The sequence below is a fragment of the Ambystoma mexicanum genome, chromosome 9 (assembly GCF_040938575.1).
Source record: "Ambystoma mexicanum isolate Mex_15411 chromosome 9, UKY_AmexF1_1, whole genome shotgun sequence".
In the NCBI taxonomy this organism is placed as follows: Eukaryota; Metazoa; Chordata; class Amphibia; order Caudata; family Ambystomatidae; genus Ambystoma; species Ambystoma mexicanum.
Window position 1 is genome coordinate 889,977,061 of NC_090931.1, and position 23,331 is coordinate 890,000,391.

The 23,331-nt window shown below is 50.4% G+C and overlaps 1 protein-coding gene across 4 annotated transcripts in view; it reads left to right on the plus strand.

Moving 5' to 3' along the window:
• The window catches only part of TRAF3IP1 (TRAF3 interacting protein 1), a 1,297,461-nt gene that overhangs the window by 444,102 nt on the left and 830,028 nt on the right, over nt 1–23,331 (plus strand). For all 4 annotated transcript variants that reach the window (XM_069616014.1, XM_069616012.1, XM_069616015.1 and 1 more), the window contains exon 6: nt 22,696–22,776. In XM_069616014.1, the coding sequence (XP_069472115.1) occupies nt 22,696–22,776 (81 nt within the window). The remainder of the gene's footprint in view (nt 1–22,695; nt 22,777–23,331) is intronic.

The window sequence follows — 23,331 nt, forward strand, 5'->3', positions numbered from 1 at the left end:
AGCAACGACGGCTGCCCTTTCGGAACTCCGGAGGAAAGCGAGGTGCCTCCAAAGGATTTGGCAGCGGCTCCTCGATGTACCGCCAGGCGGCCCACTCCTCGTCGCAGGAAGCATACATAGGACGCAGCAAATTGGGAGTTTCTCGTCGTCGCCACGGAGGCCAAGGCGGCAAGGCCGCTGCCAAGCAGGACTGAACCGGCCATAGCGTCGGGCCCCCACCTGAGCACCCTGGTGGGAGGCCGGCTGGCGAAGTTAGTCAGCGTGTGGAAGTCCATCTCCACTGACGGTTGGGTGCTGGACACCCTGGCCCGCGTGCACATTCGAGTTTCTAAAGAAGTGCCCCCGCATTCCTCCCGTGGCCACGAAGGAAAACCACGTCCCTCAACTGCTGCTGGAAGTCAGGGCAATGCTGAAGAAAGGAGCCATCGAGCTCGTTCCAGAGAGGTTCTGGGGCTCCGGAGTGTACTCGCGATACTTCTCGTAAGAAAGAAGACTGGCGGCTGGCGACCTATCCTGGACCTTCGTCATCTAAACAAGTACATCAACTCCCAGAAGTTCCGGATGGTCACCCTCCAGCACGTGCTGGGACAGCTGGATGAAGGCGACTTCTATCGTCGCTGTACTTGGAGGATGCCTACTTTCACATCCCCATTCTAAAAGGACATTGAAAGTTCCTGAGATTCGTAGTCAAAGGGCGGCACTATCCGTTCAAGGCCCTTGCCTTTGGATTGAAGTCGACACCCAGGGTGTTCACCAAGTGCCTAGCACCAGTAATGGCGTGGCTGCACCTGCAGGGGATCCACGTCTACCCCTTCCTGGACGACTGGCTCATTCGAGCAAAGACAAGACAACTCGCTGTCATGCACACAGCAAAGACTGTCCAACTGCTTACAGATCAGGGATTGTCGATCAACTTCGCAAAATCCCACTTGGTGCCGTCGCAAGTCTCCCTGTTCCTGGGAGCCAGGCTCGACACAGTGGCGCGATTGGCTTCTCTGTCGGAGGAAAGGACGAAGGCAATCCTGGGCAAGGTGCAACGGTTGTCGACCATGGACGTGGCCAGGGTGAGGTCCATCAAGTCCCTGCTCGGCATGATGTCCTCGTGCATCTACCTCGTGCGCCTGTGCAGACTGCGGATGCGTCCACTGCAAGAATTCCTTGATGCCCGTTGGATGCAACTTCGAAGACCAGATCTCACTCAACGAGCCCTTCCACCAAGCTATCCGGTGGTGGGGCCACCGCGCGCATCTGGCGGCAGGTATGGACTTCCAGACCCCAGTGCATCAGGAGACGGTGATGACGGACGCCTCCCTGATGTGTAGTGACCTCTCCTCCGGGAGCCAATGTCCTGTAGCTCCAAGCCATGTTCTGGGCCCTCAGGTCGTTCCTCCCATCCCTCAAGGGCAAGGTGGTAAGGATTTTCACCGACAACACCACCACGATGTTCTAAATCCGGAAGCAGGGTGGCACCAGATCCCCAGCCCTATCCAAGGAAGACCAGGATCTGTGGCACTGGGCCGTCGCCCAAGGGATGTTTCTGATACCCTTCCATCTGGCAGGAATAAAGAACACCATCGCCGACTCATTCAGCAGGGAGCTGCGCTTGTGCCACGAGTGGGAACTGCGTCGGGATCAAGTGGAGCTACTCTTCCAACAATGGGGCAATCCCCAGATCGACCTATTCGCGACGGCGACGAACACCAGAGGTTCGCCAGCAGGTTTCCCCACCCGGGGACCATGGGCGATGCCTTCTCCTTCCCCTGGGACGGCCTGTTTCTGTATGCGTTCGCACCATTGCCATTGCTGCTGCGACTCATCAACCAACTCATACGGTCCTGGTGCAGGATGATCCTCGTCGCACCGGCGTGGCTGAGACAGATCTGGTTCCCGGACCTTCTGGACATGTCAGCGTCCCCACCAGTCAAACTGCCAACGGACGCGGATCTCCTTGCCAGAGAAGGAGGCGTCATCCTCAACCATGACCCGGGGTCGCTGAACTTGCAGGCCTGGCTCCTTCAGCACTAGAGTTTAGAGAGTACGATATCCCGGCGGACTGCAAGGAGGTGCTTGCAAAGGCCAGGGCGTCCTCAACTCTCAAGTGCTGTGGACTCAAATGGAAGAGGTTTTCTGTCTGGTGCCGGGCACAGATTAACCCTCTGTGGATTACGGCCCCTCAAGTGCTGCCGTACTTGCTATCGCTGGCCAAGGCGGGGCTGGCCCATGCCTCCATCAAGATCAATCTGGCGGCTATCTCCCGCTACACCAGAACTCTGGGGCGCTCATCCCTGTGGTCCCATCGCCTAGTGAAAGAGTTTATGAAGGGATTGTTCCCGCCGGTGAAGGCTCCGGCCCTGGCGTGGGAGCTCAACGTGGTGCTGACCAGGCTCATGGGGCCACCATTCGAGCCTCTGCATTCTGCACCGTTTAAGTTCCTGTAGTGGAAAACAGCGTTTCGTGGCCATCACCTCCGCACGACGAGTGGGAGAGATCCAGGCCCTCTCCTGCAAGCCTCCGTACCTGACTTTCCACGAGAGGGGGGTGGTGCTGAGGACCCACCCCTCCTTCATGCCCAAGGTGCCGTCGGACTTCCATCTCAATGAGCCCTTGGTGTTGCCTGTTTTCTTCACGTCGTCTTTGTCGCCGACTGAGAGGACTTTGCACTCGCTGGATGTAGCTAGAGCTTTGAAGTTCTACGGGGACCGCACAAAGAGTTTTCGGCAGAAATCACAGCTGTTTGTGAACTTTGGAACTGTGAACCAAGGGAAGGCCCTCTCGAAGGCTTCCATTTCCAGATGGCTCTCTGGCTGCACCATGCACTGTCACCAGTTGGCAAACTGACCGTTGCCCGGCCGTCCGAGAGCCCACTCGACCAGAGCGATTGCTGCTACCACGGTGTTCCTATCTGGTATGCCCCTGCTGGACATCTGCAGGGCTGCTACGTGGAGGTCGACGCACACCTTCACGAGATTCTACTGCATCGAACAGGATTCCAGGGAGGAGTCGAGAGTCGTCCAGGCAGTGCTGCGCAACATGTTTGCCTGAAGGTGGGCCTGGTGAGGAGGTAAGAGATGCTTAATGTTGAACCTTGCCACCTCCCGTGGTTGACGATGTGTGTTCTGCTATGTATTCTTGTATTCATGAGCATGTGAATCCATGACAGACCCCATGCTGGAGAAGGAACAAGTTACTTACCTGTAACTGTTGTTCTCCAGCATGGGTCTGGCATGGATTCACATGCGAACCCTCCCTCCTACCCCTCTGCGGCTCTTCACTTGGTCAACCTACCAAATCTGAAGACGGCTGCCAGGGGAGGGGCTTAGGGAGAGGGCAGTCATTGGCTGGGGACAGTATGACCCAGAGACTAGTGATTGGTTACTACTAAGAAAGACAGTTCAGAAACAAAACTGAAACTGATTTTTCTTTACTGAGGATTCCCAGCCTGACGAAGGGGAATATTCATGAGCCTGTGAATCCATGCCAGACCCATGCTGGAGAACAACAGGTAAGTAACTTGTTCCTTCTGCGCTGTCCTTTTACAAGGGAGACTGAGCAAGTGTCACCTTTACATATGGGGGGTTTGAGCCCTTTGATGATGGTGACCAGGTCAGCTACTGTGGTTGGTTTGAACTTGAATGGGTGGATGTGGGCTTGTGAGCAGGGCTGAGGGGTGGGCAGTTGGCCTTCTGAGAAGGCCGGAGAGTGTATTACTGATTTTACTTTGGAATTTGGTAATTTACACAGTAAGGGCGTCCTGGAGGTTGCTACACCAGTGGTTGTTTTTCTCTATAGTGGATGGGAGGGTGCAGTGGACAACAGCCAATGTTTCTAGCTCACAGAGGATTGCAAACTGTTCTTGGGGGGGGGAGGGGCTAGAGGCAGCATTCGCTATTCTTTCATTGTAGGTGGATGCTTTGGAAACATGAATGTCATTCTTGTCCTGGGAGGATAGTTTGGTGAAGTCGGCTTTTTTGGCTGTAGTTGGGTCTTTCTATCAAGTGGTTTCTGCTGCCCTCTTTTTTGAATGGATAGTGGGGAGGTCCATGGTGAACCATGTGTTGCGGTGAGTAGTGTTTTTGGTTTTTTTGGCTTTTAGGGGTGCTAAGGCGTCAACAGATTTACCTAACATCAAGTTATAATGGTTCACAAGGGCTGCAGTGTCGTGAAGCAGCGGAAGGGGGAGATTTAGTAAGGGGGGGGTGAGAACTGGTAAGATTACGCATGCTACGGGTGATGGCGGGAGGCAGTAGGGCACACATATTGACCTTTTTGCAGGAGATGTGGATAGCGAAGGTTATGACGAGTGGGTCTGACCATGGGCAGGGTAGATTGCAAGTGATTGAGAGGTACAGTTGTGATCTAGAATCCAATCTAGTGTACGGCCATGTGTATGTGTGGGATTGTGAATCCTTTGGATGTAGCCGAAGGTCGTGGTGGAGTTGGCTAGGGCAAGTGCATCTGCCTCAGTGTCGTAGCCTAGATTAAGGTCACCTGAGATGAGTTTGGTAGAGGGTTTAAAGTTGGAGGCAATGTATTGAGTGAGGTCACTTTCAAATGTTGCACCTGGTCTTGGAAGGTGGTAGATGAGGAGAGAGATGGTAGAGTTGGGCGATCTGCTAACTTTAACTGAGATAGATTCACAGTATGTGAGTTAGGTGGTGGTGGCGGAGGCCCGCAGAGGTAGGGTGTCTGTATGATGGCCACCCCCCCGCCCCCAACTTTTTCTGAGTAGTCTGTTCTCACATAGTATTGCATAGCCTGTAGCCATGACAATGGAGCAGGGCCAGCAGTAGGTGTGAGCCAGGTTTCTGTGATGGCCAAGATGTCTGTCATTAACAATGATGTCTAGGATGTCTGATACATGGGCAACCACAGATCTGGTGTTGAGCAGGGCGCCCTGTAGAGGTGGGATAAGCGTGGGACATGAGGGCAGAGGGGGGAGGTGGAATTCGTTCTAGCTAGAGTAGCTGGGGAGGTTGCTGGTAGCTTGGGGGCCTGGGCCAGAGGTTGGCAGGGGATAAAGGCTGTGTAGAGTGTAATGTGGCTGTGTGTAGTGTACGGCGGGTGTTACTCAATGGGATTGTGGGTGGGAGGTTGGAGGGGAGGAAGGTGGGAGCCTGTGTGCGTGCTGCTAGGTGGTGTGCATGTTCGGCAGGTTGCAGCAAGGTAACGTTAGCTACCTTGTAGACAGCTGTTGGAGGGGGTGTTTAGGGTGGTGTGGACAAAGAGGGGCAGTGTGATTTTCTGTGTTGAGTGTACCTGTAGGGTCCATTTGCAGCCAGGCGCTAGTTGAGGGCCAGGTTCTGTGAGCACCATCCTTATGTGCAACGCAGGAGTTTGACAGCAAAGGCTGGGCAGGCGGCAGGAAGTAGGAAGGCGAGGGTAGTGGTGTGCTTGTGGTGCAGGGACATTTGGTTGCAAGTTTCAGTGAGGGATTCCTGGCTTTAGGATCTACGAAGCCGGATGTGCCGTTGGCAGAGACGCCTACAATGGTACAAGCAACCAGTTAGGAGAGCGGGTCTTTAATGCTACAAGCTGCTAGGTGGGATCGGGTGGAGGCTTCGATACGAGGTAGGGAGCTTGAGGTTTCGCAAGCAAGGGGTATCATGTGTCCTGCCATTTGTTGTTGCACAGAAGGAGGTATTACCAGGGCATGGGTGGGGGTAGGAGGAGGAGGCAGCAGCAATTGCTCTGCAAGATCAACGGGGGAGCTGTTGATGGAGCACAGAGTTGTATACCGCTGGGTAGGCTCCGGTAGGTGAGAGGGCTGCAGCAGTACGAAGGCTGTCTGGCGGTTGTATATGGGAGTGGGCCAGAGAACACAGGGAGGAACGTGGAGGGTTTAGGGGTAGGTGGCTGCTGCACCTTTGCATGCGAAAGTATAAGACAATGGGTGACACTATTAGACAGCCAGTGTGCAAGCTAAGGGCTCATGCTTAGGCTTATCTTGCAGTGATTTCTGCTGTTGTACATCAGAGTTGTCAGCGACCAGCTCAGGAGGAGGTGAGGCTTATTTGCTTGCCCCAAAGAGATCGGCAGAGACTGCATGCAGTGGCCTTATGCGTTGGCCGTCTGGGGTGGCCACCTTCGCCTCCTGGCTTTTCTGGGAGGTGGTACAAGTGCCAGTAGTTATCCAGTCTGGATGGTGCAGGTATAGCACGGCCATCTTAGTTGTTGGATGGGTATAAGGAACCGGTGCAGTCGGTGGTGAGGTCCATGGAGGGCATGCTGGATGGGGCAGGATTGTGTTGGTCTTGCTGCTGTTCTTCCATACCAGCATCTAGTTTGCATTTGCAAAGTTGAAACCATTTTGGGAAAAGGTTTTGGAATTATTCTTGTACATGTTGGGGGCTAGTTTCTTCTTGGATACAGGGATAATCTTGTTGGAGCTGCCTGTCAAAGTATCCTCTCCTCTGTGCTCAACAGGTACAATGATATCTACACTACTATTGGCTGCCAAGCTGGCGAACAGAACACTTTGGCAAAAGGTTGATCCTCTTATGGTCATTGAAGGTTTGGTTACTCTTGGCTATGAAAAACTGATGGTGGATCTGCAAACCCTGGGGGTTTTAGAGCTAAATGGAAACCACTGTCTCATTCTCCTAAATCTATACCCTGCTTTTGACAAAGTCAACCATGCCATCCTGCTCAATCGCCTCCACGACAACCTTGGTATTACTGATCAGGCCCTGCCCTGATTGACCTCCTTTCTCACCGACCGACCCTCTCGGGTCCAACTGAGCTCTTTCCTCTCTTCTTACTCAAGCTCTTTACTTGTGGTGTTCCCCAGGGGTTTAAACTCTCTTCCTGGTTCTTCAACCACTACCTGGCCCCTCTTACCCACTGCATCGCTACTTTCTGTTCCAATTTTCAATGTCATGCTGATCACACTCATCTCTCTTTCAGGCTACCCTCAGCCACCTCTGCTTCTTCTCACATACCAGACTGTCTGGCAATTCAGGAATTGTGTGCCGCCAATGATCTCTGCATTAATGCCAGTAAGACTGAGATCTTCCTCAATGGGACACCTGCTCCCTCCTTCCTTTTTTTTTCTCTCTCTCGCTCGCTCTCTCTCTCCTTCCTGTGAGGCTCAGAACCTTGGTGTCATCTTCAACTCCACCCTCTCCTTCTCTCTCGACATCTCGAAGAAGTCAAATTATCAGCTGCACCTCCTCAGAAGTATTCTTCCTTTTCTCACTTCCCCCAGAAGCTCACTGTCTGCAGAGCTCTGGTCCTCTCTAGGCTGGACTACTGCAACAGTCTCTTTCAAATTAATTGTGTCCTTCCACGTATTGTAATGTCCAGCTTCAGTTGCTTCAGAATTTTTTTTCGGGAGAGGGTGCTGTGTGTCGATGGCCTTGAGTCGATGTCCCTTGAAGGCCTCCGTCAAGGGTGATGTCATAGAAGGGTATATATAGCATGCACAGCACCTGACGGCCTCGGTTTCATTTTTCTGCAAACAGCGTTTTCTTCGTGTGAAATTTGGTGCGCCTCATCTGTGACGTTTGTTAGAAAATCGTCGAGAAATTATGTCTTCTTCTTCGACACTGTCGACGCCAAAGTCTGGGTTTAAGAAATGCAGAGATTGCGGGTCGAAGAGGTCACTTACCGACCCACATCGTATCTTTCTGTGGTGCCTCGGGGAGGATCACGATACCACAGATTGTTCCAAGTGCCAATTCATGACGGGAAAAGCCTTGAGGGAACGGAAGGGGAAACTTAAGGTAGGAAAAATCCCCCAAGCCCTGACCTACTAGGCCTCCAACCGACGAGTCGAGAGGAGACATTGTCGTCTTCGAAGAGAAGGGACTGAAGGGTGCCTTGGTCGACTTCTCATCGGACGGTTCCCCTGAAAGGATTGCATGCCCTACAAAAATATCAAAACCAGATGAATGGGAAGCCTTCAGGGTGGAAAAGTTGAAAGTTTTCGACAAAGCCGTGCTCCGACCGAGCCTTTCGAAGAAGCTGGAAAGGAGAGGTCTCGACCGAAAACCTATGCGCCCTTGAGCCCGGGTAAAAGGCCTGACCCGCATCGAGAGCCCTCAAGGCCTCGATCTGAAAAATCTAAGGATCACTCGAGACATGGGGAGAAGTGAAGGTCGTCAACGACATCGACACCTTTGATGCCGGCGGTGCCTTCGATGCCCGCCAGGCCCTTGACGCCTACTAGGCCCTTGGCGTCGACGCCAAAGTCTTCGTCAGCTGAGCCACATTTGCCAGCGAAGCTGTCGGAGCCAAGCGCCCCTTCAAAATCGGCGGCGACAAAGAAAATGTCAACGACTTTGATGATGTTGAAGTCTTTGGGTTCAAAACCAGATCAAATATATGCTCCACTCCCGAAGAAATACTTTTTCAAGTTTTACATCTATTTTTGAAGAGGAAGAGCACTCTGACAATGATGTAGCCCCATTTGGTTTACAATACGGTACACCTAATGTACCAGAAATCTTTATATCTGAAGAATGCAGAATGCAGGATTTGTATGAAAACTGCAAGTGGAGTTGATACCTCTCCAGAACTGGAGTTCAGAAAACCAGAACCAGGGGAATATGCTGACTATTCTTATAGACAGCTCATGTCTAAAGTGGTCGAGTAGTTGTGTTGGAGTAGGCCCCCATTACCGTATGACCAAGACGACCTCGCAGACATTCTGGACAAGGGTCCACAAACGGATCCAATTTTGCCTTTTCATGTAGCACTTCAAAAAAGGGTGGCTAGCAACTGGGAGACTCCCAAAACGAATCCGGCAGTCGACCAAAATGTAACCAAAAAAGGCCACCCCTCCAGTAGCAACCCAGACTGCCTGTCGAAATACCCCACTCTGGACAGTCTGGTGGGGCAGGCAGCTACGGCTACTTCGAAACAAGCAGCGTACCCTACCATCCCTCCTGATAGGGACGACAAGCATCTAGATGGATGGGCGAGGAAGGTATTTTCTGCAGGAGCATGGCATTAAAATCTGCCAACTCCACTTCTGCCCTTGCAAAGTTTTCATATACTCTATTGGACTGTATCTCCATGTGGCGGCAGAGCATATTCCCGAAGGGGTAGAAAGGGATGGCTTCTGGACTATTATTAAGGACAGCAAAGAAGCCATGTGCGAGTTCTTTCAATCGGGATTGGATTCTGCAGATCACATCAGCAGATCCATGGCTACCAGCACTGTGATGCGCAGATTTGCGTGGTTGAGGAAGTCTGGTTTTGCACCTGATGTGCAATCCAGGCTTCTTAACATGCCCTTTGACGGCACACACTGGTTTGGCAGCAAGGCTGACGAGAGCCTGGAGAAGCTGCAAACCTCCAAAGCGGCAGCCAAATCCCTTGGTGCTGCAATCAGACAACAAAAACCTCGCCCCATTGGAACAGCTTGGAGGGACAGGTCCTTTTGTTTGTAATCCTCAGTTGGAAGAGCTAGAGGACAGGTGGGTCAGGGGGGAATCAAAGGAAATCCCCACCCTGCCCCTGTGGTGGACTGGGTAGAGGTGCGAAGACCACCGAGACAATTTCTGCTTTACCCTCAGCCGCTGCATCAGCTGCCTCAAACCCTCTCTGAGGCCTAAGTCCACAAAACCCAGGTGGGAGGCAGACTCTCGCAGCATCTGCAAAAATGGAACCAGTAGCCCAGAGTTACTGCCTTCCCTTTCTAAAAAGTCCTCTGGATGATTCACAGGGGAGCAACTCTTCCAGGATTTCAGATCCTATCCTTGTGCAGGAAATGTTGACCCTGCTAGAGAAAGATGCTGTAGAATCAGTACCTGTAACGGAAAGGAACAAGGGTTTGTAATCCCCTTAATTCGAGGGGATTGGGTCCTCCGACGTATTCCATATCTATGACATGTAATCACCACAGCTGTGCTGCTTCGGAAACTTTTTTCCTGGCGTCTGCGTCCTGCGTCGATGACGTCGATGCGCCGTCGTCGAGGATCTCCTCCGACGTCCGACGTCATCCGATGTGATAAGTAGGACGCACGACGCCCGTAGCCTCAGTTCCGTTTTTTCCACGAACGTGTTGCTTCGTGTTTCTCGGTTAAACGCCTCGACTCTTTGGGGTTCTGTTCTTCTCGGTTCTTCGAACCTGTTCGTTTTGTGAAAATCCTTTGTGTGAAGATGTCTTCTACTTCCTCTTCGACCCCGCGTCCGGGGTTCAAGAAGTTCGGGGAGTGTGGGTCCAAGATGTCGGTGACGGACTCGCACGACGCCTGCCTCTGGTGCCTCGGGGAGGCCCACGAGACGGATGACTGTATCGACTGCCAGTCGCTCACGTCCAAAGCCTTACGCGAACGTAAGAAGTTGTTGTAGGTAGGTCGGGTGTCCAAGCCCCGGAAGTCAAAGTCTGCGGGGCTTTCGACGGATGATTCGAGGGGTGACTCTCCGCATCATCGTCGGAAATCTCGTGGGTCTCCTTCTAGGAGTCGGACTCGCCACTCCTCAGCCTCTTCGAGGCATTCTCGGAAGCGCCGACACCGGTCGTCTTCCAGGTCCTCTTCAGAGGACTCTGCCCGGCACGTCGCTTACCCCACCAGCCGTGCGACGCCGGAGGAATGGGCTTCCTCCGGGAAGAAAATGCTGGCGATTCTTGAGTTGCAGGGTACTAAGCCGTCTGCGCCCCCGAGTGGGGTCGGCCGTGAGAGGTCGAGAGACACCGCTCGCAAGAGTGGTCGGCACGAGTCACGGGAGAGGTCCCGTTCAGACAAGGAGACTCGTTCTCGACGTACCCGTTCCAGGTCCCGGTCCTCGACGCGTTCGAGACTGTGTGCACCTGTGAGGTCTTTGAGGAAGACATCGACGTCTGAGGCGTCGAGGGCGTCGACAGGCTTTCTCGAGGCTCCGGCTCCGAGGAAGTCGTCGAAGCCGTCGACGCTCAGGTCGTCGAGGGACACGCTCGGGGCTCCGGCTTCGAGGGCTGTGTCGATGCCACCGATGCATCTGACATCGACGCTGATTTCCTCGACGCCGATCCTCTCGGTGCCGATGCCGGTTCTCTCGACGCCATCGACGCCTTTCGTGTCGGAGGTACCCCGTGGCACGGGAGAACCCCCTAGGAAGGCTCTAGTTAAGAGCAAGCACTCTCGGGTGCCTTCTTTTCGCCACCTGGAGTATATTTCAGAGGCGGATGAGGATTCTGATGGCCTGGTTCCTAGTCAGGTTCCAGGTGAAATTGTCTCGGGCCATAGTCATTTTGACGATTTGAGGCAGTCACTGCATGATGCCAGTGGACTGGACACCTCTCCGGAGGTGGAGTTTTGTAGGCCTGAGCCTGGCTCTCATGCCGATTCCTCGTACCGGCGCCTTATGGCTAGGTTTTCTGAGTACTTGGGATGTTCTGCTCCCCCAGGGGAGTTTGTGCAGGATGATCTGACGGACATCCTTGATGTTGGTCCCCCAACTGACCCGGTACTGCCGTTCCATATGGCTTTACAGAGAAGGGTGGCGGCGGCTTGGACTGCTCCGGAGAGTCTCCCGGCGGTGGGCAGATCCTTGTTGCGAAAATACCGTCCAGCCAGTAGCGACCCCTGCTACTTGACCAGGCACCCACTCCGGAGAGTTTGGTGGTGCCACGGCCCCGGCAAAGCAGCGTCGTACCCTAACATCCGTCCTGATAGGGACTAGAAACATTTTGAATGCTGGGAAAAGAAAGTGTTTTCTTCTGGTGGTATGGCGCTTCAGACGGCCAACTCCATTTGTGCCTTGTCTCGTTTCACGCACACTCTGTGGAACTGTGTTGCGTTAGCGGCTGAACATGTTTCCTTGCTATGGTCCAGGATGGTAAGGATGCCATGTGTGAGTTCGTTCAGTCGGGTTTGGACTTAGCTGAATGCGTCAGTAGGTCCATGGCGGCGAGCACCGTGATACGCAGGTTTGCGTGGTTGCGGAAGTCGGGGTTTGCTCCTGATGTGCAGTCCCGGCTCCTCAACATGCCCTTTGACGGTGAACACCTTTTTGGCAGCAAGGCTGACGAGAGCCTTGAGAGGTTGCAGACCTCAAAAGCTGCAGCAAAGTCGTTGGGCGCTGCAGTTCGCCAACCTCTGCCTTTTCGTCCTAGGGGACAGCAGTGGAGGGGTGGTTCCTTTCGCTATTACTCGTCCTTCAGTAAAGCTAGAGGAGCTGGCAGTCAAAGGGGCCTACGCAGGGGTACCAGAGGTGGACGACAGGGTACCCGTGGTGCCAAGGCCGCTCGGGCAGTTGCCTCTTTGCCCTCAGGTAACGCCGCAGCCGCTCCCACTCAGTCATGAGGCCATGTCCCATGGTTCGCCGGTTGGGGGAAGGCTGGCGCAGCATCTTGTAGAGTGGCAAGCCATTACTTCAGATGTGTGGGTTCTGGAGATCATAACCCACGGCTACTGTCTTCCTTTTCGGCACAGGCCTCGCGACAATCCACCGGGGAACCTCTTTGCAGAGTCCGGATCCGCTCCTTGCGCAGGAAATTCAAGCCCTGCTGGAGAAAGGCGCCATAGAACTGGTGCCTGTAGCGGAGAGGAACAAGGGATGGTATTCCCCTTATTTTTTGATTTTGAAGAAAGACGGGGGATTGAGACCCATCATGGACTTGCGCGGTTTGAACAAACTCCTCAGGAAGGACAAGTTCAAGATGGTTACTCTCTCTCAAGTCCTCCAGGCCCTTCAGCTTCAGGACTGGTTGGTGTCTCTCGACCTCAAGGATGCTTACTTCCATGTGCCGATCCATCCCAAGCACAAGAAGTACCTGAGGTTCACGGTTGGCGACTCGCAGTTTCAGTTTCGGGTCCTGCAGTTTGGATTGACCTCCGCCCCGAGGGTTTTCACCAAGCTCAAGGTGGTGGTGGCAGCGCATCTCAGGCAAGGGGGGATTCACGTCTACCCCTACCTGGACGATTGGTTGATCAGGGGGAGCTCTCCCGGACAAGTCCTGGATCATCTGTCCGTCACCTGCCACTCCCTTCACAGGCTGGGCTTCTTCCTCAATTTAAAGAAGTCCCATTTGACGCCAACGCAGTGGCTCCAGTACATCGGAGCAGATCTTGACACTTCCCTGGGGCAGTGTTTTCCTCCCCAGGTGAGGGCTCTTCACATTCAGCAGATGGTGCACAAGTTCCAGCATGCCCAGACGCTCCCAGCGTTCGAGTTCTTGAGGTTGCTCGGCCTCCTGGCATCCTGCATTCTTCTGGTGCCAGAGGCTCGCCTGCGGATGAGATCTTTGCAGTGGGCACTCAAGACGCAATGGTCGCAGTCCTCCGGCAGGAAGTCGGACTCGGTTCAGGTGTCGCCCTCGGTCGCCCGGGACCTTCTGTGGTGGGCCGTCGAAGGCAACTTGATGAAGGGGGTTCCATTTTGGCTTCCCTGGCCGGAGGTGACGATCGTGACGGATGCATCCCTCACAGGATGGGGAGCTCATGCCAACGGGCTGACAGTCAGTGGTCGTTGGTCTCCGTCGGAGTCCAGACTCCATATCAATCTGTTGGAGCTGAGGGCAGTCAGGCTAGCCCTGGAGGCTTTTCTGCCGACTGTGCGAGGAAAGAATGTCCTGATCCTGACGGACAACACAGTGGCCATGCACTACCTCAACAAAAAGGGGGGGGGCAGGGTCACTTCCTCTGTGCAGGGAGGCGATGCAGCTCGAGTTCTGGGCCATCCAGCAGAAAGTTTCGATCTCGGCAGTTCATCTGGCCGGAGACGAAAACGTGACAGCGGGCGCTCTGAGCAGGCAGAGCGCGATCTCTCACGAGTGGGAGTTGGCTCAGGAGATTCTCCTGGAGATCTTCGCCCTTTGGGGGACCCCTCAAGTGGATCTCTTCGCCTCCAGTGTCAACCGGAAGTGCGAAAGGTTTTGCTCGCGGGAATTTCCTCCAAAAGGAGCCTTAGGAGACGCGTTCGTGGTGGAGTGGTCATTCCCGCTGCTGTACGCGTTTCCTCCAGTCCCTGTCATCCCGCAAGTGCTGCGGAGGTTACGGAAGTTCGGTTCCCGGATGATCTTCATTGCTCCGGCGTGGGCTCGGAGGACGTGGTACCCGGACCTTCTCGACTTGTCCATCTGCCCTCCACGTCGTCTTCCATACCGAGACGATCTGCTCTCACGGGAGTGGGGTCAGGTTCTCCATCCAGAGGTCAGATCCCTCAACCTTCACGCTTGGCTTCTGAAAGGTTGAGGTATAAGGATTGGGACCTCCCTGAAGACGTGATGGAGGTGTTGCTTTCGGCCCGAAGGCCAGCAACAAAGTCTCTGTACCGTTGCCATTGGCGTAAGTTTTGCGACTGGTGCAGGGTTCAGAATGTGGATCCTTTTGCATGTGACATCCCCATGGTTCTGTCCTTTTTACTTTCTTTGGCCCACAGGGGCTTGCAAGTGGGTACCATTAAAGGTTACCTGGCGGCGCTGTCCATCTTTAAGCGCTCGTCTGAAGAGTGTTCTTACTTTAAAATCCCTTTAATTTCACAGTTTCTGAAAGGGCTCACTAATGTGTTCCCTCTGTCACCTTTCCTGGTGCCCGGTTGGGATTTAAACCTTGTTCTTAAGTTTCTTATGGGTGCTCCGTTTGAGCCTTTACATTCTTGCCCTTTGAGGCTGTTAACTCTGAAAACTGTGCAGAGTGAGTGAGTTACAGGCACTTTCAGTTAAACCACCCTTCACTGTATTTCACAAGGACAGGGTTGTCCTTAGAGTTCGTCCTTCTTTTCTTCCGAAGGTAGTGACGGAATTTCATTTGGCCCAGAAGGTTGTTCTTCCGGCATTCTATCCTCCTCCGCATCCTCGTAAGGAAGAGGAGAGGCTCCATAGGCTTGATCCTAGGAGAGCTTTAAGCTTTTATGCTTCACGCATGTCCCGGGTCAGAGTGGACGATCAACTCTTTATTGGTTACGCTGGAAAGGGTTTGGGGCAAGCTGTGACGAAACAGACTTTGTCTCGCTGGATTATTTTAGCCATCTCGGAGTGTTACCGCTTGGCGGGTAGGGACCCACCGGCTGGCTTGCGGGCCCATTCTACCAGGGGTGTGGCTGCATCTACTGCCCTGCAGAGAGGTGTTCCTATTCGCAACATCTGTGATGCAGCCACCTGGGCTTCAGTACATACATTTGTACGTCACTATTCACTCGATTCCATCCGAGGGCAGGATCTGGCCTTTGGCAAGGCGGTCCTTTGCTCTGCTATTTGATTGGCTATTCTAAATTTTGATTCTAAATTCTTTCCCTCCTCCTTGCTCTGGTACTGCTTTGGGAGTCTGTCATAGATATGGAATACGTCGGAGGACCCAATCCCCTCGAAGAACAAGTTACTTTCTTACCTGGTAACGTTCTTTCGATGGGATGGTCCGACGACGTATTCCATATCGCTCCCGCCCTGCCTTCCCCGCTGCAGAATTTCTTTTGCGATTGCAGCTTACGTTCCGCAAGGCTGTGTGTCTGACTGGCAGTTGACTAATGTCACACTTTCTGGGGGAAAAAACTACAACTGAGGCTACGGGCGTCGTGCGTCCTACTTATCACATCGGATGACGTCGGAGGAGGTCCTCGATGACGGCGCATCGACGTCATCGACGCAGGACGCAAACGCCAGGAAAAAAGTTTCCGAAGCAGCACAGCTGTGGTGATTACATGTCATAGATATGGAATACGTCGTCGGACCATCCCATCGAAAGAACGTTACCAGGTAAGAAAGTAACTTGTTCTTCCTAATCCCCAAGAAGGACGGAGGATTGAGACCCATCTTGGAATTAAGAAACCTGAACAAGTTTCTCAGGAAGGACAAGTTCAAGATAGAACTCGTATCTATGATACAAAGGAATCGTAGATTACACCTACGGGCGGAAGTCAATTGTTCTTTCAAAAAGGACAACTCTTCTCACACCACATTTGGTGGAGTAAGTGATTATGTTCCCTCTAGTACAACACATGAGCACCTTACTACTAATTCAGCTGACTGTGCCAACACAGTCACACCACAAGGGGAACATACACCAACAATTGTAAATAAACAACACCCTCCAACTCATACAAATGGCAACACTCTCAAATGCGGCCTCTTGAACACACGTTCCATGGTACTACACGCAACTGAGATGGCTGACGACATCATACATAATAATTATGATCTTCTTGTCCTAACTGAGACATGGCTTCATGATACAGCCTTGCATCCTATAGCTCTTGATACTCAGCAGGATATAGGTGCTTACGTGTTGACCGCAAGTCCGGACGTGGAGGTGGGGTTGCGATTATTTTTAAATCTTCTCTAGATTTTTATATATCATCTCCCCCTCAACTTGATTCATGCGAAGCAATTCAACTTAAACTTAATACGGACACAACTCACTCTCTGAGCCTTATAATCATCTATAGACCCCCAAGAGAAACTCCTCTTTTCGAGGAACAACTGTTAGCTCTCATAGGAAGTATATGTAAAATTAATACTGCTGTTGCTATTTTAGGAGATTTCAACCTATGGGCAAACAATCTTCAAGACACAGAAGTCCAATCCCTTCTTCAAACACTCTCCTCCATTGGGTTTGTACAGTCAGTGGATAAACCTACTCACAAAGCTAGAAACGCACTTGATTGGATTCTCACTAGGACTATTAGACCTAGTGTAACTAACATAGATCCATGCCCATGGTCCGACCACCTGCTGGTGCCCTTTGCACTAGCACTAAAATTTAACCTTACCTCGATAAAAACCAGTAGTATAACTGAATCACGTAATATAAAAAATATTACAGTTGATACTTTTAAAACTACTATACAGCCCTTGCTACCACCTCTGGGAGGTAACTTATCATTGGAAGACTTTACCATTGCCTTTAGAAATGCAACCAACAAGGCATTTGATATCCTTGCCTCCCTCTGGCAGGTGAAAAGTAAGAAGAAGCAAGGCTTTAAACTTCAGTTCACACCTGATATAATCTCTGCCAGAAAAAACAAACACAGATGCGAACGCCAATGGCGTAACCACCCGTCCCCCCTCCACCCTACTGACCTATCAAGTCGCAGCCAGAGAATACAAACGTCTTGTGCTGGAGGCCAAACAACTGTCTCTTAATGACAGAATTGAAAAAGCTGCAATAAAATCTAAAGAACTCTTTACAGTCCTTAATGAACTCAAAAACCCCAATACTGAACATAGGCTCACCATAAACCATGAATGGTGCCAAAACATACTCGATAGCTTCACTCACAAAACCGAACTCCATCAAGGACGCATTAGGGATAAAATTGAGTCTCAGTGTTTAACTGAACTATCACTACCCTCTCTTCCAGAATCCCTGCATCATTGTATAAAACCTTTTTCCTTTACTAGCATGACAAAGCCAGAGGTTCTAGCGATCATTGAAGGCCTTAAACCTACATCATGCAAAGGAGATATCTTTCCCACCACACTTTTTAAGGAATTCTCTAATACCCTCACCCCATGGGTAACGGAACTCGTCAACCGCTCTTTTCGGGAAGCTGTTGTTCCTATCAGTATAAAGGAGGCATGGATCACCTCTCTACTTAAGAAGGATAATCTTGATCCTCTGTTACCTGAGAATTATCGTCCCATCACAAATATTCCTTTTATACTTAAAATATTGGACAAAATAGCTTATGTACAGCTGGAGAAATTTGTCGAAAATAATAATATTCTGGCCAGGGAACAGTCCGGTTTTAGAGCCAATCATGGAACGGACTTGGCGCTGTTAGACCTTAAGGCCAATATAACAGAAATACTTGAGCAGGGCAATTCTGCTCTGTTGATCTTGCTGGATCTTTCCTCTGCGTTCGACTTGGTCGACCACGAACTACTAGCTGAAAGACTCCAAAAAACCGGCCTATGCTCTCCTGAAGCAGTACGCTGGCTAAAATCTTTCCTGGGACCCAGGAATGCGTGTCTCGAAGGGATCTTTTAAATCTCTAAAAATTCCTGTGACATGTGGTGTCCCTCAGGGATCTTGCTTATCCCCACTACTTTTTAATATTTACATCAAATGCCTATGTGATCTGCTAAAATCACTGGGCATACAATTTGCTAATTAAGCCGACGACACGCAGATAGTTTAATCACTATCTGGGGTCTACAAGGACGATCTAGCTACTGTAAATGAAATCTATGATACCATTCAAAAATGGATGGCTCTTAACTCTCTTGCCCTAAATGACAAAAAAACAGAGCTGCTGGTTATTAGTACACCGTTTAGGCATAGAAATGTGGACCCAGATTACTCTGCTTTTGTAATTGGCTGATACATGAATGTTGTTACTGACTCCGTAAAGACACTTGGAGTTTACTCGCATGACTTTTCAGAAGCATGAATCCTACCTCAAGTCATCATGCAGCTTCTTTACACATCTCTTATGGCAAATAAGACCATATTTGTCTGAAGCCAATAGAGCATCCATTGCAGCAGCCATATTTAATACCAAGTTAGACTACTGCAATAGCCTCCTGATGGGCACCTCTAAAAGAAATATTAGGAGTCTCCAAACTATACAGAACTGAGCTGTTCGAGCTGTGTGTGGCCTAAGTCGTCAAACTCACGTTACAGAGCATCGTAAAAAGCTACACTGGCTCTCTATCGAGCAGCGGCTTAAATTCAAAGGATTAGTAATAGTCTTTAAATGCCTCTCAGGCAAAGCCCCGGAATATCTAAAAACTAGACTCCAGCCAGCACTTCCTAAGCGTACGCTACGCTCAAACAGTCTTCTGCTATTGGCACAACCTCTTGAAGAAATTGGGTGAAGCAAGTTTTGTGGCTTGGGGCCCTAAGAACTGGAACACAATCCCTCTTCATCTTAAACGGTCCACGACACTGCAACAATTCAGAAAACGTCTTAAGACCTTTCTTTTTGATGCTTAAATGCCGACTTGTGCCTTAAGATCACTGGCTTCCCCTCAGGATTTGTTAATCGCCATTACCCATGGCGGCTACTTTCTTCTGTCCTCTCCGGTATTTTAGTGTTATGTGTTTGTATTTGTTTATGTAAGCGCCCTGAGACCTTTGGGTGAGTGATTGCGCTATACAAGAAATTCCTTAGTTAGGTTACCGTTTCTCCGATCCTTCAGGCCCTCCAGCTTCAGAAGTGGATGGAATCATTGGACCTTCAAGATGCTTACTTACATGTACCAATCTATCACAAACACAGAAAGCACCTGCGGTTCGCCGTTGGCGGTTCTCATGAGCAGTTTTGAGTTCTGCCTTTTTGGGCTGACCTCCGTACTAAGGGTCTTCACCAAGTTAATGGCGGTGGTGGCAGCAGCGAGTCTCTGGAGAGGAGGGATTTATGTCTATTCCTACCTGGACAAACAGGCTCTGGAACATCGCAGCAAAACCTGCCACTCCATCGAATGGGATTCTCCCTCAATTACAAGGATTCCCACATGATACCACCTCAAAGACTCCCGTTCATTGGAGCAGTACTGAATGCATCCTTGGGAAAAGCCTCGCCACCCGAGGTGAGGGCTCAAAAGATTCTGCAGATGGTTGCCAAATTTCAGAGTGTCTTCTGGCCTTCGACCTTTTGAGGTTGTTTGGCCTCATGGCAACCTGCATTTTCCTGGAGCCACAGGCTTGCCTGATAATGAGATCCCTCCAATGGGCTCTCAGGACAACAGTGGTCTCAATTGTCAGGCAGGATGACAGACCTCCTTCAAGTTTCGAACAGGGTCAAACAGGATCGCCTGTGGTGGGCCTGCAAGGACAATATACTGAAGGGAGAAAGAATCCTTTTGGCAACCATGGCCAGAGATAATTGTAGTGACAGATGCCTCGCTCACGGGGTGGGAAGTCAACGTCAACGATCTGACAATCGGTGGTCGTTGGTCTCAATCAATAAGAGAGGAGGTGTAGTGTCAATACCACTGCAGAGAGGCAATGCAGCTCTGGTTCTGGGCAATGCAAGAAGGAATCCCCTATTGGCGGTTCACCTAGCTGGAGAGGAGATCACGGCGGCGGATGCTCTGAGCAGGAAGAGCCCAGTCTTCCACAAGTGGAAACTAGCTCAGGAAGTCCTTCAAAAGATCTTCGCCCTTTGGGGAACCTCAAGTAGACCTGTTCACGACCAGTGTCAATCCAAAGTGCAAACCTTCTGCTCCAGAGAATTTCCCCAAGAAGAGCTCTAGCAGATGTGTTCGTAGTGGACTGTATGTGTTTCCTCCAGTCCCCGTCATTCCTCACTTCATCAGGAGGTTGAAAAGGTTTGGGAAATCCATGATCCTAATTGCTCCTGTTTGCGCCAGGTGGACGTGGTACCCGACGTTCTGGGCATGTCCATCTGCCCTCCTATAGGTCTTCCGCAAAGACAGGACCTTCTCACTTGGGAGGAAGGTCGGATTCTCCATTCAGAGGTCAAGACACTTAACCTTCACGCATGGTTTCTGGGAAGTTGAGATATAAAGATTGGGACCTTCCAGATGTTCTGGACATTTTGCTTTCGGACAGAAGGCCAGCAACAAAATCCTTGTACTGCTGCCGTTGGAACAAGTTCTGCTGCTGGTGCAGGAGCAAGAATGTGGACCCTTGTCTGTGCAGTATACTTATGGTGTCATTGTTCCTGTTACATCTGGCTAATCTGGGGCTACAGGTTGGCACAATTAAAGGATATATGGCAGCGCTGTCAGGTTTTGAGCGCTCGTTTGAAGAGGTATCTTTCTTTAAAATGCCATTAGTGATACCATTTCTGAATGTACTGATGAATGTAATACCTCAGATCCCATTTCAGGTTCCAGTTTGGGACCTTAACCTAGATCTAAAATGTCTCATTTGTATGCCCTTCAAACCACTTCATTCTTGTCCTTTAAGGTTGTTAGCCTTCAAAACCATTCTTTTAGTTGCTCTTACATCAGCCCATTGGGTGAGTGAACTTCAAGTCTTGTCTTGCAAACCTCCTTATGCAATTTCTTTAAGGGCAGTGGTCCTTAAAGTAAAATCAACATTTTTGCCCAAAATGTCTAATTTTCATTTTATACAGACAATTGTACTACCTTCTTTTTACCTACCTCCTCATCCTGGAAAGGAGAAGGATAGATTGCGCAGGCTTGACCCAAGCCAAGCACTTAGCTTTTATATTTCTAGAATATCGAAATTGTGACAGGTTGATCAACTGTTTGTTGGTTATACAGGCCATAAGTTGGGGATGGCGGTGACGAAACAAACCCTGTGTAGGTGGATTATTTTAGGCATTTCTAAGTGTTATAGACTAGCTGGAAAGGATCCTCCTGAGCGTCTAAGGGCTCATTCGACCAGGGGCATGGCTACATTCTCTGCTTTACAGAAAGGAGTCCTGATTCAACATATTTGTGCGATGGCTCCATGGTCCTCTGTTCATACTTTTACAAAGCTTTATTGTCCAGACTCTTCCTCAGGCCAGGAAGGAGGATCTGAGAAGGCAGTGCTACATTCCGTTCATACAAACCCATAAAGAACTCCTAAATTCCTACTCCCTCCTCCAAAGTAAATACTGCTTTGGGAGTTCATTAAAAGATGAGGAATACTCGGGAGGACACAATCCATTCGAAGAACAACTTACTTACCCCATGTAACGTTCTTCTGATTGGATGTTCCTCCCACATATTCCACATTGCCCCTCCCAACCTACCCACAGTAGAATTTCTGTGTTACACTTTACGTTCTTTCGGGGCAGAATACTGTATTACGCAAGGTAACACCATAAAGTATTGAGGGAACGCATCAAAATAGAACTGAAGCTAATGGTCGCTGCGTGCCCTATATTTACCAGTGATGGCGATGACATCGGGACGGAGGCCCTCGAGGGGCATCAAGTCGACTAGCATTGACGTGCAGTGCCCCCTGCTGAAAATGTTTTCTGAGGCAGCTAAAGCTGAATATGGATACATCAAAAGATGAGGAATGCGTGGGAGGAACATCCAATGAAAAGAATGTTACCAGGGGTAAGTAACTTGTTCTTCTTGGGGGGTGGGAGGGGGGGTGGGGGGTTGTGGGGGGGGGTAGGGACGGAGGGGTGTGTGTGTGTGTGTGTGTGTCCCCTCAGCATTTCCCCAAATAAATACAAGTAGTCTCAGAGTAGCGCCCTTATTTGTGACTTTTCACAAATCAGCAAGCCATTCAGGTTGAGAGGACAGGGATGAGGGCAGAATTGGGCATGTGACAGCAACATTCTAATAATCAATGGCTATGCCAGCCTATTTCCACAGAGTGGCAAAACCTAAGATGTTGGCCATGTGAGAATCTTGTAAAGGTACAAATAAAGGTGACTTTCAATGAGTCTAAGTAAGGTATGTTCAAGCCTTGGGTATTCAAGGCGGAGGCATTGCGTCTTGGCTTTGGGAAAATAGTACTGCTCGGCACCTCATTGGTTGATACTAATTGTCAATCGCATCAACAATGACCAGGAACTGACTTCAAAACCTGGCAGTTTGGTGCAGAAGCTTTGAACTATTGAAAAATAGAACAAATAGGGTACCATGTGCAAAGCAAAGAACAAGGGCAGAGGAAAAGGAGTGAGATGCAGGGAGCCTACATTCACAAATTATGTCGGGGGAACACTAGTCTAGTATGCTTTACTGCAACCAAGTCTTTCTAGAAATCGGGAGGGAAGGGGATTTCCAGTTTCCAGACTTCTGAAGAATAGGGTAGAGAGTGGGAAAGCAATTGGTTCAACAATAAGGATTTGCCATGTACAGAGCACACAATTCAGGCTTTTAATGGCAGCACATCTTTTAACTTGTATCTGTATCTCCATACCCAAACTAAAATATTTCTGTCTGCGTTTCAGTCCAAAGTATCAGAGGAAAATACAATGAAAAGAGCACCTGAGGGGCCTGTTGGAGACACAAAGATTGACCCTGATAAAGAGGTTAGTATTGCTTTTGAAATCTACTCTTCATAGATCTTCAATGAATCACAAATAGGATCTCTATGTGGTGATCTAATCATGTATCTGTACTTTTACACCGCCTCAGAATCTGATTTGCATGAAGACAATTCGTAATCCTATTAGTCCATCAGCCCTCCAAAGGGCCCATTCTGTTTAGTTGTGACAAAACAGAGCCAAATGGCATAAAAGACCTTAACAGGGAAAATCAACAACAGTGTCTCTTATAAAATATAAATAATTCAAACAGATTTATTTGCCGTTAGATTACTCTTACGTCCCGTCCCCTTTCCTCCACACTGTACTGTATGGGCGTCCCTTCCAAGGGACGGGAGAAGGAACCTTTTTCACCAGAAAAATCTTTCTGCCCCTTTAAATTTAGAGGTGCATGGGGGCACCGCCCAGGGAGCATGCGCTGCACTGCCTCTGCCCTCCGGCGCCACATCTCAGTCCCTTTTTCCGCGTTGACGGGAAAGGCACAAATTCACCAGCGCACCTAGGATTGGCATCCGCCATGTAATTCCACGCGCGGATACT